The sequence below is a fragment of the Trichechus manatus genome, unplaced genomic scaffold (genome assembly GCF_000243295.1).
Source record: "Trichechus manatus latirostris isolate Lorelei unplaced genomic scaffold, TriManLat1.0 scaffold00014, whole genome shotgun sequence".
In the NCBI taxonomy this organism is placed as follows: Eukaryota; Metazoa; Chordata; class Mammalia; order Sirenia; family Trichechidae; genus Trichechus; species Trichechus manatus.
In genome coordinates, this window is record NW_004443950.1 from 244,281 (window position 1) to 258,121 (window position 13,841).

General features: G+C 39.1%; 1 protein-coding gene across 2 annotated transcripts in view; it reads right to left on the reverse strand.

Moving 5' to 3' along the window:
* The window catches only part of TANGO6 (transport and golgi organization 6 homolog), a 176,545-nt gene that overhangs the window by 150,784 nt on the left and 11,920 nt on the right, over nt 1-13,841 (reverse strand). For both annotated transcript variants that reach the window (XM_004371450.2, XM_023726793.1), the window contains exons 5-6: nt 10,443-10,579; nt 6,758-6,920 (exon numbers count right to left, since the gene is read on the reverse strand). In XM_004371450.2, coding sequence (XP_004371507.1) covers nt 6,758-6,920; nt 10,443-10,579 — 300 coding nt within the window. The remainder of the gene's footprint in view (nt 1-6,757; nt 6,921-10,442; nt 10,580-13,841) is intronic.

Below are 13,841 nucleotides of genomic sequence, written 5' to 3' on the forward strand. Positions count from 1 at the left end.
TTCCTAGGTAGGTATCTGGCTAGTACAATCCTGTGTCCTTTATTCAGCCTGTGGTCTGATATTGTTTGTTCTCCGATTGAAGGACTTCCTTTAATAAGTCTTGTAAGTTTGGTTTGGTTTTTACATAGTCCCTTAATTTCTGTTTATCTGGAAATGACCTAATTTCACCATTATATTTGAACGAGAGTTTCACAGGATATATTATTCTTGGCTCGCAATTTTTTTCTTTCAAGGTTTTATGTATGTCATCCAATTGCCTTCTTGCCTGCATAGTTTCTGCTGAATAATCTGAGCTTTGTCTTATAGCTCCTCCTCTGTATGTGACTTTTTGTTTTTCTTGAGCTGCTCTCAGGATTCTTTGTTTGTCTTTGGTTTTAGCAAGTGTGATTATATATGCCTTGGTGATTTTCTTTTGGGATCTATCCTATATGGGGTTCGTTCAGCTTCTTGGATGGTCAGCTTTTCATCTTTCATGATATTGGGGAAGTTTTCTGTCAGCAATTCTTCAATGATCGTCTCTCTGTCTTCTGTTTTCTCCCCCTGTTCTGGAATTCCAGTTACTCAGATTTTTGCTTTTGATTGTATCCCACATAATTCTCAGGGTCTCTTCATTTTTCTTTGTTCTTTTTTCTGACTTTTCCTCAAACAGAGTTGTATCCAAGTGTTTGTCTTCAATTCCGCTGATGCTGTCTTCCACCGTTTCAAATCTGCTCCTCAACCCTTCTATGACACTGTCCATTCCAGAAATCTTGTTGTTTATCTTTTGGATTTCTAATTGTTGTTTTTGTATAACTTCTAGTTGTGAATTTATTTTGGCATTTTGTTCCTGCATTATTTTCCTGAATTCTTCCATTTTTTTGTCTGTATTTTCCATGAAATTTGTCTATTTTTTCCTCATTTTTGTCTGCTTTTTGCTTCAACCCTGGGATAATTCTGAGTATTAGAGATTTGACTTCCCTATCAGGTAGTTCTAGTGCCTTTTCTTCTACTGGAAAATTATGTGGTGTCTTATTTTGGACACCTACTGGAACCATCCTGTCCTGTTTTTGTAAATGTTTCGACATTGTCTACCGTCTTCGGGGCATTCAGTAGTTATTTTTCTGGTTTACTGATCGTAGATTTGTTTGTTTTGTCCTTTTTTTTGGCTATGTCTGAGCAGGCGAGCTGTGTGTTCTTTGTAGTTTGCTCATCTGTGGGCACGATACTTTTCGCCTCCTTCTCCAATTGGCAGAGTCAGTCGCTCAGATATGGTACAGCAGGGCAGATCTAGCTGAAAAGGAGTTGCTGGGATGGATTGTTTGTGGCACTTACTACAGCCACCAGGGCGGGTCGGTAATCATTGCAGGGCAGGTTCCGGTAGGCCGTGCCTGTGCTGCTTGGTGGTGTGATGTTAAGCGCATGGTGCAGGTAGGAAGGATAGAGGCGGGACATTGTGATCTGTGGAGCTAAGATGGGTATGGGAGAGAGGAGAGAGGAACAGGAGCCGAAAACATACAAACAAACAAAAAAGAGTGCTATGGGAGCTTGCTGTTGGAGTGGAGAGATGAGAGACTATGAAATGGAGATAAACAAAAAGGGGAAGAAGAAGAAAAAAAAGAAAAGAATAAATAAAAATTAGAAAGAAAAAAAGAACAGCAAAGCTCCCAGGGATCCCACCGGTGCGGCTACAAGGTCTGGTGAAGTTGTTCCCAGGCGATGAGGTACAGCCTGGCTAGGAGGTGTAGAGGTATTCAGTGCCGAGTATCCAGGGGGCAGGAAGAGAAGGAAGGTATAGAGAGATGAGAAACTGAGTAATGAAGAAAGACAAAAATGGAAAAAGAGGGAAAAGAAAACAAATTGAAACAACAAAAAAAGAAGCAAAACCCCCCAAAAAACAGAAAAAAAAAGAAAAAAAAAAACCCATGAGAAAAGAAATGCTCTCTGGGCTCCCTCTGCACGTCTGCACAAGCTGAGGGGGTAGGTCCCAAGCCGCGCAGCACCCCCCGGCCAGAACAGGCTCCCAACTTGAGAAAAGAAAAAGAAAACAAATAATTGAAAACGAACAAACAATAAAAAGCCCCGGGATCCCACCAGCGTTGCAGCATGGACTTGCAGGCAGTTCCACACTTGAACGGAGCTCCACAGCCCCTCAGGAAGAAGCAAAGATGGCACACGGAGACAGGTATTTGAGCAAAAGGAGGGGGAGGTGGTGAGAGGTAAGGAAGAAATCAAAAGAAGCAGAAAAAAGCAACACCAGCAGCCAACAAATGGCACTCAGGGAATCGGCCAGTGCGGGCGGGTGGAATCCAAGCAGCCTGTGCTTCTCGGCCAAGAGACTGTGGCCTCAGGAAGCAGAGGAGGCCGAGTGGGGGTGAAGAAGGGTGGGGGGTGGGAAAGCATATATCGCTGTTTACCGGTTGTTCTGTCTCCTACTGGAAGCTCCGTGAAGCTGCCTTCTCGTACCCACTATTTGCTGGTCTCTGATAGGAGTCCAAGATGGCAGATCCATGCTGCATTAGCTGATAGGGGACATCTCCATGTATGTCTCCTCCCTCTCTGTTCTCTATCAGTTTCTTATTCCATTTGGTGCTTGGCTGAGTTCTCTCTTCATTTGATGTTTAGGATTTCAGGATTGCTGTTTTCTCTGTCTGGCTTAGTTTTTCAGATCTCTGCTGTGGAGGGATGGCGTGGTGCTTCTGCCTAGAGCACCATGTTGCCGGAAGTCCCTTCATTCTGCAAGTTTTAATGCTCATTTGCAGGCACAGCCAACTACTTCATGACTGCCACCTGGCCAGCCGTGGTTGTGAGATGCATTTTGATAGCAAAGTTGTTAAAATGTGAAATGTTGTTGTTAGGTGCTGTCGAATTGGTTCCAACTCATAAGACCCCATGTACAACAAAAATGAAACACTGCCTGGTCCTGCGCCATCCTCACAATCACTGCTATGTTTGAGCCCACTGTTGCAGCCATTGTATCAATCCATCTCATTGAGGGTTTTCCTCTTTTTCGCTAACCCTCTACCTTACCAAGCATGATGTCCTTTAGGGACTGGTCCCTCCTTATAACATGTCCAAAGTATGTGAGACAAACTTCCCTTGCTTCCAAGGAGCTTCCTGGCTGTACTTCTTCCAAGACAGATTTTTTCATTTTTCTGGCAGTCCATGGTGTATTAAACATTCTTTGTCAATACTATAATTCAAAGGCGTCAATTCTTGTTTGGTCTTCTTATTCACTGTCTAGCTTTCACATACTTATGAGGTGATTGAAAATACCATGGCATGGGTCAGGCACACCTTAGTCCTCAAAGCGACATCTTTGCTTTTCAACACTTTAAAGAGGTCTTTTGCAGTAGATTTGACCAATGTAATACGTTGTTTGATTTCTTGACTGCTGTTTCCATCAGCCCTGATTGTGGATCCAAGTAAATGAAATCCTTGACAACTTCAATCTTTTCTCCATTTATCATGATGTTACTTATTGGTCCAGGTGTTAGCATTTTTGTTCTCTTCATGTTGCGAGATAATCCATACTGAAGGCTATGTACTCTTTGATCTTCATCAGTAAGTGCTTTAAGTAGGCAAGGTTGTATCATCTGCATATAGCAGGTTGTTAATGAGTCTTCCTCCAATTCTGACGCCTCGTTCTTTTTCATATAGTACAGCCTCTCGAATTATTTGCTCAGCATACAGACTGAATAAGTATGATGAAAGGTTACAACCCTGACGTACACCCTTCCCAAATAGATTTCCAAAATAAAAGTTTCATTTTTTTTAACGTAAAAAAATGTGCATAAAACTCTGAGGTAATTCATCATCACTGTCACATAGTCCTAAAAATATGACAATGATATGAAAAACAATATAAGAAAGCATATACTTTAGATTATTTTTCCAGTGGCAATGATGGGACTATATAAGATCAGTCATATTCCTGCCTTGTCCTTTTTTGTTGTCAATAGATTGTCCATGCAAAACATGTGGCTAGTGTTACAAATGTAATCTAACACATGAAGAATGCCCGGTAAAATGATGTTCAATAAATATTCTTGAATGAATGAGCAAAGTCCGGTAAAAAAATAACTGACCCATAACTGGAAAGAATCTAGGCCTCTAGATCAGCGCTCAAGCTTTAACACCCATTTGAATCACTCAGAGAACCTGTTAAAACAGAGTGTTGGGCCCCACCCCAGAGTTTCTGACTCAGTAGGTCTGAGGTGAAGTCCAAGAATTTGTATTTCTAGTAAGTTCCCAGGCGATGCTGATACTGCTGGTCGTGCACCACACTTTGAGAACCATTGCTCTAGATTAAAGGAAATTAGGCATAGATAAGAAAATAAAAAGATTAGTAACCAGGTATAGTTTTAATACATGAAATTAGATATATAAGAACCGCTAGACCCTGCTAACACTGAAGGCCAACAGAAATAATATTTCATTTTTTAAGCCATTTTTTAAGAACATAGTGATTCTAGACTGGATTTACATCAAATGTATAAAGGAATTTCAATTTTTTTTTATATATCATGTTTATCATGTCTGAATGATCACAAATTACACTTTACCAAAGCTCAATGTGGTAAAGTTTTACTGTGGACAAGAATTAGACTAGCTCCATCCACATCCCACCACCAGGCCTATATATATACCCCTAAAATTTATATGACAAATGACTTACTTATATACAAAGTCTACAGAAATCTAAATTTGGTTTAACCATGTTGTTGTTTGTTGCTAATTGCCACCAAGTCGATTCAGACTCATGGCAACCCATATGTGCAGAGCAGAACTGCTCCACAGGGTTTCAAGGTTGTAACCTTTCAGAAGCACATCACCAGGCCTGACTTCTGAGATGCCTCTGGGTGGGTTCAAACTGCCAACCTTTCAGCTAGTAGCCGAGCACTTAACCACAGCATCATTTTCTCTCTTCATTTTAACCTTACAAACTACTGTCTGGAAGGTTCTTTTACTCATTAAGAATGCTAAAATGATACTCCATAGCCCAGCATCAAGCTCAATAAAGCATGAAAACATACTGAGGGAAGTGGTGAAAATGTCGATCTTTTAAGTAATTAAAACAGAACTAAAGCCACTGGCCAAATCTGGAAAAATCTGAGCATTAAAATGAGTGACAAGAATGCATGGTAACATACTGAATAAAAAAAAGTCCATGAATCCATACCGATACTTAAATACCGTATTTTTATGCAAATAACACGTGCCTTCTATGTTTGCCTGCCAGTTGCACTCTCCTCCTGTATTTTCAGAAGTGCCGCTATGCTAATTTTTTTTACACAGTATGAAAGACTACTGGGAAACAGGATAGTCTCAGACTATCACTCCATAGATTTCTTATTTCTTACAAAGGGGAAAAGCTATTTTTACAGTGGAGACATATGTCCGTCACCACTTTAACCAAATGATCAAATTTAACATGGCGAGCCTTCATCTCACATGCTTTGGATATGTTATCAAGAGGGGCCAGTCCCTGGAGAAGGACATCATGCTTGGTAAAACAGAGGGTCAGCGAAAAAGAGGAAGACCCTTGATGAGATGAATTGACACAGAGGCTACAACAATGGGCTCAAACACAGCAAGGATTGTGAAGATGGTACAAGACTGGGCAGTTTTGTTTTGTTGTACATAGAGTTGGAACTGTTATGAGTCAGAACAGATTCAACGGCACCTAACAACAACAATAATGGGATATGGGGGTCTTCCATGTATGTCAGAAACCCAGGTTTTATTCCTGGGCAATGCACCTCATGTGCAGCCACCATCCATATGTCACTGGAGGCTTCTGTGTTGCTATGATGCTCAGCAGGTTTCAGTGGAGCTTCCAGACTAAGAAAAACTAGGAAGACAGGCCTGGAGATCTACTTCTGAAAACCAGCTAATGAAAATCCTATGGATCACAATGATTTAATCCGCAACCAATCATAGCAATGGTGCAGGACTGCATAGCATTTCATTCTGTTGTGCACTGGGTCACCATAAGTCAGGGGCCAACCTGACCACAGCTAACAACAACCACAATAATGGGATATACTGATAACACGTGCCCCCTGATGTGACGTATTGAGGGGAAAAAAATCATCTATGTAGTATTTCTGCCAAAATGTTTAACTTGGACCTAATCATGAGAAAACAACTAGACAAATATAAATTGAGGAACATCTATAACACAACTGACCTGGGCTCTACAAAAATGTGGTAAAAGACTCGGGAACTAGTCTACATTAAAGGAGACTAAAAAGACATAACAAAGTAAATGCAATGCATGTTTCTTGATTGGATTCCAGATTAAAAAAAAAAAAAAAAACTACATAGAAAATTATTGGGACAACCGGATAAATCTGAATTAAGTCTGTATCTTAGATAATAATATTAACAATGTTAAATTTGCTGAGTGTGATAATTGCATTGTGGTCATGTAGGAGACTGCCATTTTTCTTTGGAGATGAATGCTGTGGTATTTTTAAGGGTAAAGTGTCATGATGTCTGCAACTATTAAATAATTCAGAAAAAATGTGTGTAGAAAGAAAGATGAAATGAATGTGGCCAAAATGTTAACAGTTGGTGGATCTAGGTGAAGCATATATGGGCTGGTTAAATGTACTACTACTGGAAATTTTATATAGTGAATTTTTCAATATAAAAAGTTGTGAGGGAGAGAGTAAAACTAAAGACATGGAAATACCATAGATTTAAATCATTTAAATCTAAAACACTGAAGAGGGTCCTTTTGAGGGACACCTAGCCACCAGGCTTCCTCCTTTACCTGCTGTATTCAAACATCGATGAAGAGGGGCTAACACTGGTTGAAGTAAATACTTTGCTGCCAACTGTGGGCGTTCCCCTGACATAGTAATAAATGTAGTGGTAGCAACTCTCTGAAATTGTCGCGCTGTCAATTTATCTTGAAGGTGAAATAAATCCAGAATCTAAAAGAAAAATTACAGGAAGTAAATTCAGGCCCTTTGCTAGAAGCATTACATTAAGTAGAAAGAGAAAGCATTAATTTCTTTAAGCCAAAAAAAAAGCACATTGAAATAATACTGATTAAACAGAATTGTTTTTTTAAATTTAACAACCCAGTCTCAAAGGGTGTGAGAACCGAAGGGGCTATGTTTTTAATAAATAATTTTATCAAATTTATAAAATACATACTCAATGTAGAAAATAAAGTATTGAGAAGAAAATTAAAAACCTTCCCCAAAACGCTATAAACATTTTTGGTATATTCTTTCCAGTACATTTTCTGTATAATTTTTCTTTTTAATTGAGATCACACTTAATACGTAGTTTTACATATTGCTGAAATCTCATGTTATAAATTCCTCAAAAATATTATATTCAAGTTGTATGTCATAATTCACTAAATTATTCCCTTATTTCCAGACATTCAGGTTTTTTCCCTAATTTTTGCTATTATAAATAGTCCCGCCACATGAAATTACTGGGTCAAAGCATAGAAATATTTTAGGGTCTGAAGAGCCTATTGTATCTGAGCAATCCCAAACAAGAATCTGTCTTACTCTTACAAATAAACATTTATCCCCAGTGCGTAAGAGTGGGTTTTTCCCAATATTAGCAATCAATGGAAAATTCATTTCTGGTTCCTGATTTAAAAGTGACTCCTGTTGTAGGCAGGAGAATCTTCTGTCTGCAAACTATACATGGCCTCTGACACTGCCAAAGAGAGACTCGGCAGGCCTGAAACCTGTGGTTTGATTTTATCATTTTGTTAAGTACCTAAACTACCACTACTAATTTAAAAAAAAATTCACTCATCATTGCAAGTGACAACTTTGTTCTGTAAGATAAGTAATTTATACTCAGTACTTTTCAATATGAGATCTTTGCATCGTGATACTTTGTTTCCATGCATGCCCACCCATAAGAACCCTGAAGATCAGTGTAACAACTCAGTGATCTTCTTCAAACTGCAATCCAAAAGGCAAAAGGCATGTCTTACATCCAAATTCATAGGGAGATTTGATTAAGAAAATGCCTTCCTAACTTTTCACCTATCTAATTAAGTAAAGATCAAAAAGTTTTGTAACACCTTGTAGGCAAACATGCAGGGCAACAGATACATAATATCAATCAAAATTTTAAATGCACATACATCAGTAATTCCAATTCTAGGAATTTTTCTTATGGCGACACTAGCATGTATGCACAAAGACGGATATTAACCATACATGGTGTGTAACAGCAAAAGAATACAAACAACTCAAATGTCCATCAATAGCAGGCTGATTAAATCAGTTATGGTATACTGACATGATGAAATACTATGTTCCCATTAAAAGAATGAGGCAGCTCTATATGAAATAATTCTATATGAAACGGTCTCCGAGGAACAATGTTCAGTGAAAAAAAAAAAAAAGAAAAACCGTGCGTGTAGCATGTTACCATCTGATAAAAATTAGAACATATATACCACATACATACAATATAAACATATTCTTATATACGCATAATACATGGAATATCTCAGGAAAGATAAATAAGAAATTGGTAACAATAACTACCTCTGACTGACTAGGGGACAGGGATAGCAGGGAAACTTACTTTTCAGTTTATTTTTTTGCACTTTTTAAATCGTGGATCATGTGAATTTACCTTGTTCATTTAATACCTATTATGAAAAACTAATTAAAAACACAGAGAGAAAATATAATCAACAGGATGAAACTTTAGTTTCATATTCTAGCCCTGACAGCAAGCCAGGCTAGTCATTTAACAATGGTAAGGCACAAATTTTCTGGAGCCATGGAGGCTGGATGAACCCCTGAAACCATTGCCCTGAGATAACGTTTAAACCTTAAACCAAAAATATTCCCTGAAGTCTTCTTAAAACCAAACAATAGTTTAGCTTAACTAGTAAAGAATGTCTGCCTTGAGCATTATGGTCTTTTAAAAACAATCTATATGGTATCAAATTGACAAGGCCACCTGGAAAAATTATATAGGAACCTTAGGGGTCAGTGAGTTTATGTTAATGGGGGAGGAACAACTCAGAAAAGGAGGGTGAGAATGGCTGCACAACTCTAAGAATGTAATCAGTGTCACTGAATTGCATATGTAGAAACTGTTGATGTATATTTTTCTGTGTATATTCTCAACAACAAAATAAATAAAAATTAAAAAAAAAAATTGTGAGGCATTCTGAAACCTAACAATTAGGTCAATCTCATCCACAGATTTTTACTCACTTACAATACTGCTTTTACCTCAATATTAGAGGAACGTTAAAAGTCTTCTTTCTGACAATGCTCTACATTCTACCTGGGTGAGTAGTGTCTGGGGTCTTAAAAGCCTGTGAGCGGCCATCTAAGATACTCCACTGGTCTCATCCCTTCGGGAGCAAGGGAGAATGAAGAGAACAGGATACAAGGAAAAGATTAGTCCAAAGGACTAATTGTCCACAGCTACCAAGGCCTCCACCGGACTGAGTCCAGTACAGCTAGATGGTGCCCGGCTATCACCACTGACTGCTCTGACCAAGATCACAACAGAGGGTTCTGGGCAGAGCTGGAGAAGGAAGTACAACATAATTCTAACTCACAAAAAAAGACCAGATTTACTGGCCTAAAGGAGACTGGAGAAACCTCAAGAGTATGGCCCCCAGACACCCTTTTAGCTCAGTGGTGAAGTTACCTCCGAGGTTCACCGTTCAGCCTGGGAGTGGACAGCCCCGTAAAACCAAATGAGACTAACGAGGTACAAGAGTCCAGTAACAAGGGCCAGAAGGCAGAAGGGGACAAGGAAGCTGGTGATAGGGAACCCAAGGTTGAGTAAGGATATTGTTGATGTGTTGTGAGATTGTTAACCATTGTCATAGGGCAACATTTGTAGTAACTGTTAAATGAGAAACTATTTTGCTCTGTAAGCCTTCACCTTATGTGAGAACAACAGCACAATTGGAAGAGCGTAGTCAATGTCACTGAACTGTGTATGTAGGAATTTTTGAAACAGTGTATCTTTGGCTATGTGTATTTTCACCAAAAAGAAAAAAAAAAGGTTGAGAATTTAGAGGATTAATATGTTGTGGGGTTGTTAACCAATGTCATAAAACAACACGTGTACTACTGTTTCATGAGAAACTATTTGTTCTGTAAGCCTTCACCTGAAGTACAATAAAATATTTAAAAACAAAAAGTCTTCTTTCTGACTAAATGGGCACACGAGCCCAGGGGCAAGGATGAGAAGGCAGGAGGGGACAGGAAAGCTGGTAATGGGGAACCCAAGGTCGAGAAGGGGAGAGTGTTGACATATCGTGGGGTTGGCAACCAATGTCACAAAACAATACGTGTATTAATTGTTAATGAGAAACTAGTTTGCTCTGTAACCCTTGATGTAAAGTACAAACATATATATATAATTAAACCTACTTAAAAAAAAGTCCTCTTTCTGTAAATAAGCAGATAATCCTCAAAAGAAATAAAATTATTTACCTGGGGGCAGATATCCTTATAGTAACTCTCTGGTGAAAGAGACTGCTGGGGACAAGAGGCCAAAATCTTTGCAATCAAGTCACACTTCTTCCAGTCAGCAGCCATCACCTCAGCATCACTTCCACCAGCTGCCCCAGCTGTCAGCAATGGATACAGATGTCAAAAACTCATGACAGTTCCCCACATAAAGTTCCATGTGATAAATGACCCTTAAAATTTAGGCCCAAATGCTTTTTTCACTACAAAAAATTTTTTGTTTCTTCTATAAGACAGTCTACCCTTCTGTAATTTCCTGTGATCCTGGTTTCTAGGATACTCAGTAAAAAGTGATTAAAGCGCCCACCGCTAACCAAAAGGTCAGCAGTTCAAACCCACCAGCTGCTCCCTGGAAGAAAGATGTGGCAGTGTGCTCCTGTAAAGATTACTGCCTTGGAAACCCTGTGGGGCAGTTCCACTCTGTCCTACATGGTCGCTATGAGTCGGAATTGATTTGACGGCAACAAGTTCAGGCAATCGTAATGATATTATTCATATGACTTGGACACAAGCTTCTTCTCAGTGTTTAATATTTTTATTATTATTATTATTGTACTGCCTCTTTATATGTATCATTTTATTTAAACTGCCTTAGACTACAGCTATGATGGCGTAACAGGGACTATATTACCTTACCATCTTAAAAATTAAAACCCTGCACTTTGGAGATTGATTTGGCGCTTCCTTAAACAGCTAGAAATAGAAGTACCATATGATCCAGCAATCCCACTCCTTGGAATATATCCTAGAGAAATAAAATAGATATATGCACACCCATGTTCACTGCAGCACTGTTTACAATAGTAAAAAGATGGAAACAACCTAGGTGCCTATTAACGGATGAATAGATAAACAAATTATGGTATATTCACACAATGGAATACTACTCTATGATACAGAAAAATGATGAATCCGTGAAGTATCTCATAACATGGATGCATCTGGAAGGCATTATGCTGAGTGAAATTAATCAGTCGCAAAAGGACAAATATTATATGAGAACACTATTATAAGAACTCAAGACAAGGTTTAAACACAGAAAAAAACATTCTTTGATGGTTATGAGGGTGGGGAGGGAGAGAGTGGGGTATTCACTAACTAGACAGTACAGACAAGAATTATCTTAGGTGAAGGGAAGGACAACACGCAATACACGGGAAGTCAGCAAAACTGGACTAAACCAAAAGCTAAGAAGTTTCCTGGACACAACTAAACACTTCAAGGGACAGTGTAGCAGGGGCAGGGGTCTGGGGACCATGGTTTCAGGGGACATCTAGGTCTACGGGCATAACAAAGTTTATTAAGAAAATGTTCTGCATCCTACTTTGGTGAGTAGTGTCTGGGGTCTTAAAAGCTAGCAAGCGGCCATCTAAGATGCATCAATTAGGCCCCAACCCACCTGGAGCAAAGGAGAATAAAGAACACCAAAGCCACAAGGAAAATATTAGCCCAAGAGACAAAAAGGGCCACATAAACCAGAGACTCCATCAGCCTGAGACCAGAAGAACTAGATGGTGCCTGGCTACCACCAATGACCACCCTGACCGGGAACACAACAGAGCAGGAGAAAAGTGGGGTGTCGAACTCAAATTCTAGTAAAAAGACAAGGCTTAGTGGTCTGACCGAGACTGAAGGAAGCCCAGAAGACATGGCCCCTGGACTCTCTGTTAACCCAGAACTAAAACCACTCCCTAAGCCAATTCTTCAGACAAAGACTAGACTGGGCTATAAGATGTAAAATGACACTTGTGAAGAGTGTGCTTCTTAGTTCAAGTAGATACACGAGACTAAATGGGTAGCTCCTGTCTGGAGGCGAGATGAGAAAGGGATAGGAGCTGCTTGAATGGACACAGGAAATCCGGGGTGGAAAGGAGGAGTGTGCTGTCACATTACAGGGGTAGCAACCAAGGTCACATAACAATGTGTGTATAAATTTTTGTATGAGAAACTAACTTGAGCTGTAAACTTTCACCTAAGGCACAATTAAAAAAAAATTAAAACCCTGGACAAAATATATGAACAATGGTTTTCAGACACTGAACAGGCAGCCCAGGACACTGATCCCTGAAAGAAGAGAAACAAACAAGATGAGCCCCATGATTGCCCTAGCTTGCCACCTAGAGGGAGTTTCCAGGCCTCAGCACTGTGAAGGGGAACCTAAATGAAGCCTGACATCTCACTGAGTCAAAGAAGCAGAGTTCAGAGTTCATGGAGGCCAAGGTGGCTGAAACTTTCAGGGCAAAACACTAGAGAGGTGAGAGCTGCACAGATACAGAGCTCTGGAAACCTGCAGGGGGTCCTCTTTTAAGTCTTTGGTAGAGTATACTCTGTGTACATGTGTGAGAAAAATACCCAAAGCCGGGGCAAGAATCACCAAAGAGGAGTAGGTGGAACAATCCCTAGAGCTCACACAGGTTTGGGAAGAGTTTGTGCTTCCACTAGCCAGCCTTCTAATACACACAGGGCATCAAGTAGAATCCTCAGAGGGTACTGCCTTAGTATTGGGGCCAAATTACCTTCATGGCAGATAAGACACTACAGAAGAAAAGATTAGTGAAGACACAGAAATATAAAAATTATTCAAATGAAACATAGACAGAAAAAGACTGAAAAAGATGATATGGTAGGACAATATTAAGTGTAACATTAGGTGTAATTCAAATCCCTGTAAGAGAGGAGAGAACAAAGAACAGAAAAAATATTTAAAGATAATGGTTGAAATTTTCCCAAATTTGATAAAAACCACAGCTCCAAGAGGCTCAAGAAATCCTAAGCAGAAGAAACCTGAAGAAAACCACACCAAGGCATATCATAATTAAATTTCTAAAAACCACTGATAAAGAAAAAAATCTTAAAAGTACCCAGAGAAATAAAGGCAGAAGAACAAAAATAAAAATGACAGATGTCTTTTCATTAGAAACCATGCAAGCCATAAGACAATGGAGCAAGATCTTTAAAATACTGAAAGAAAAAAACTGTCAACCTAGAATTCTGTACCCAGCAAAAATATCTTTCAAAAAGGAGAGAGGCATAAACTGTTGCAAACAAAAGCTAAGAGAATCTACTGCCAGCAGTCCTATACTGTAAGAAAGGTTAAAAAAAAGTTCTTCAAGCAGAAAGAAATTTGGATCGAAATTGGGATCCAGACAAAGAAATGAAAAGGACCAGAAATGGCAAATATATTGGTAAATGTAAATTTTAATTTAAAAAATTCAGACCATTTTTGAAAAGAAATAAGATGTGGATAAATAACAAATGCCCTCAGAATAAAGTTCAAAATGCTAAATTAGGCTTGTAAGGCCTCCATAATATGGCCTCTGCCCACCTCTCCACTCTCATCTTACACCACTTTCTTTCCACTCT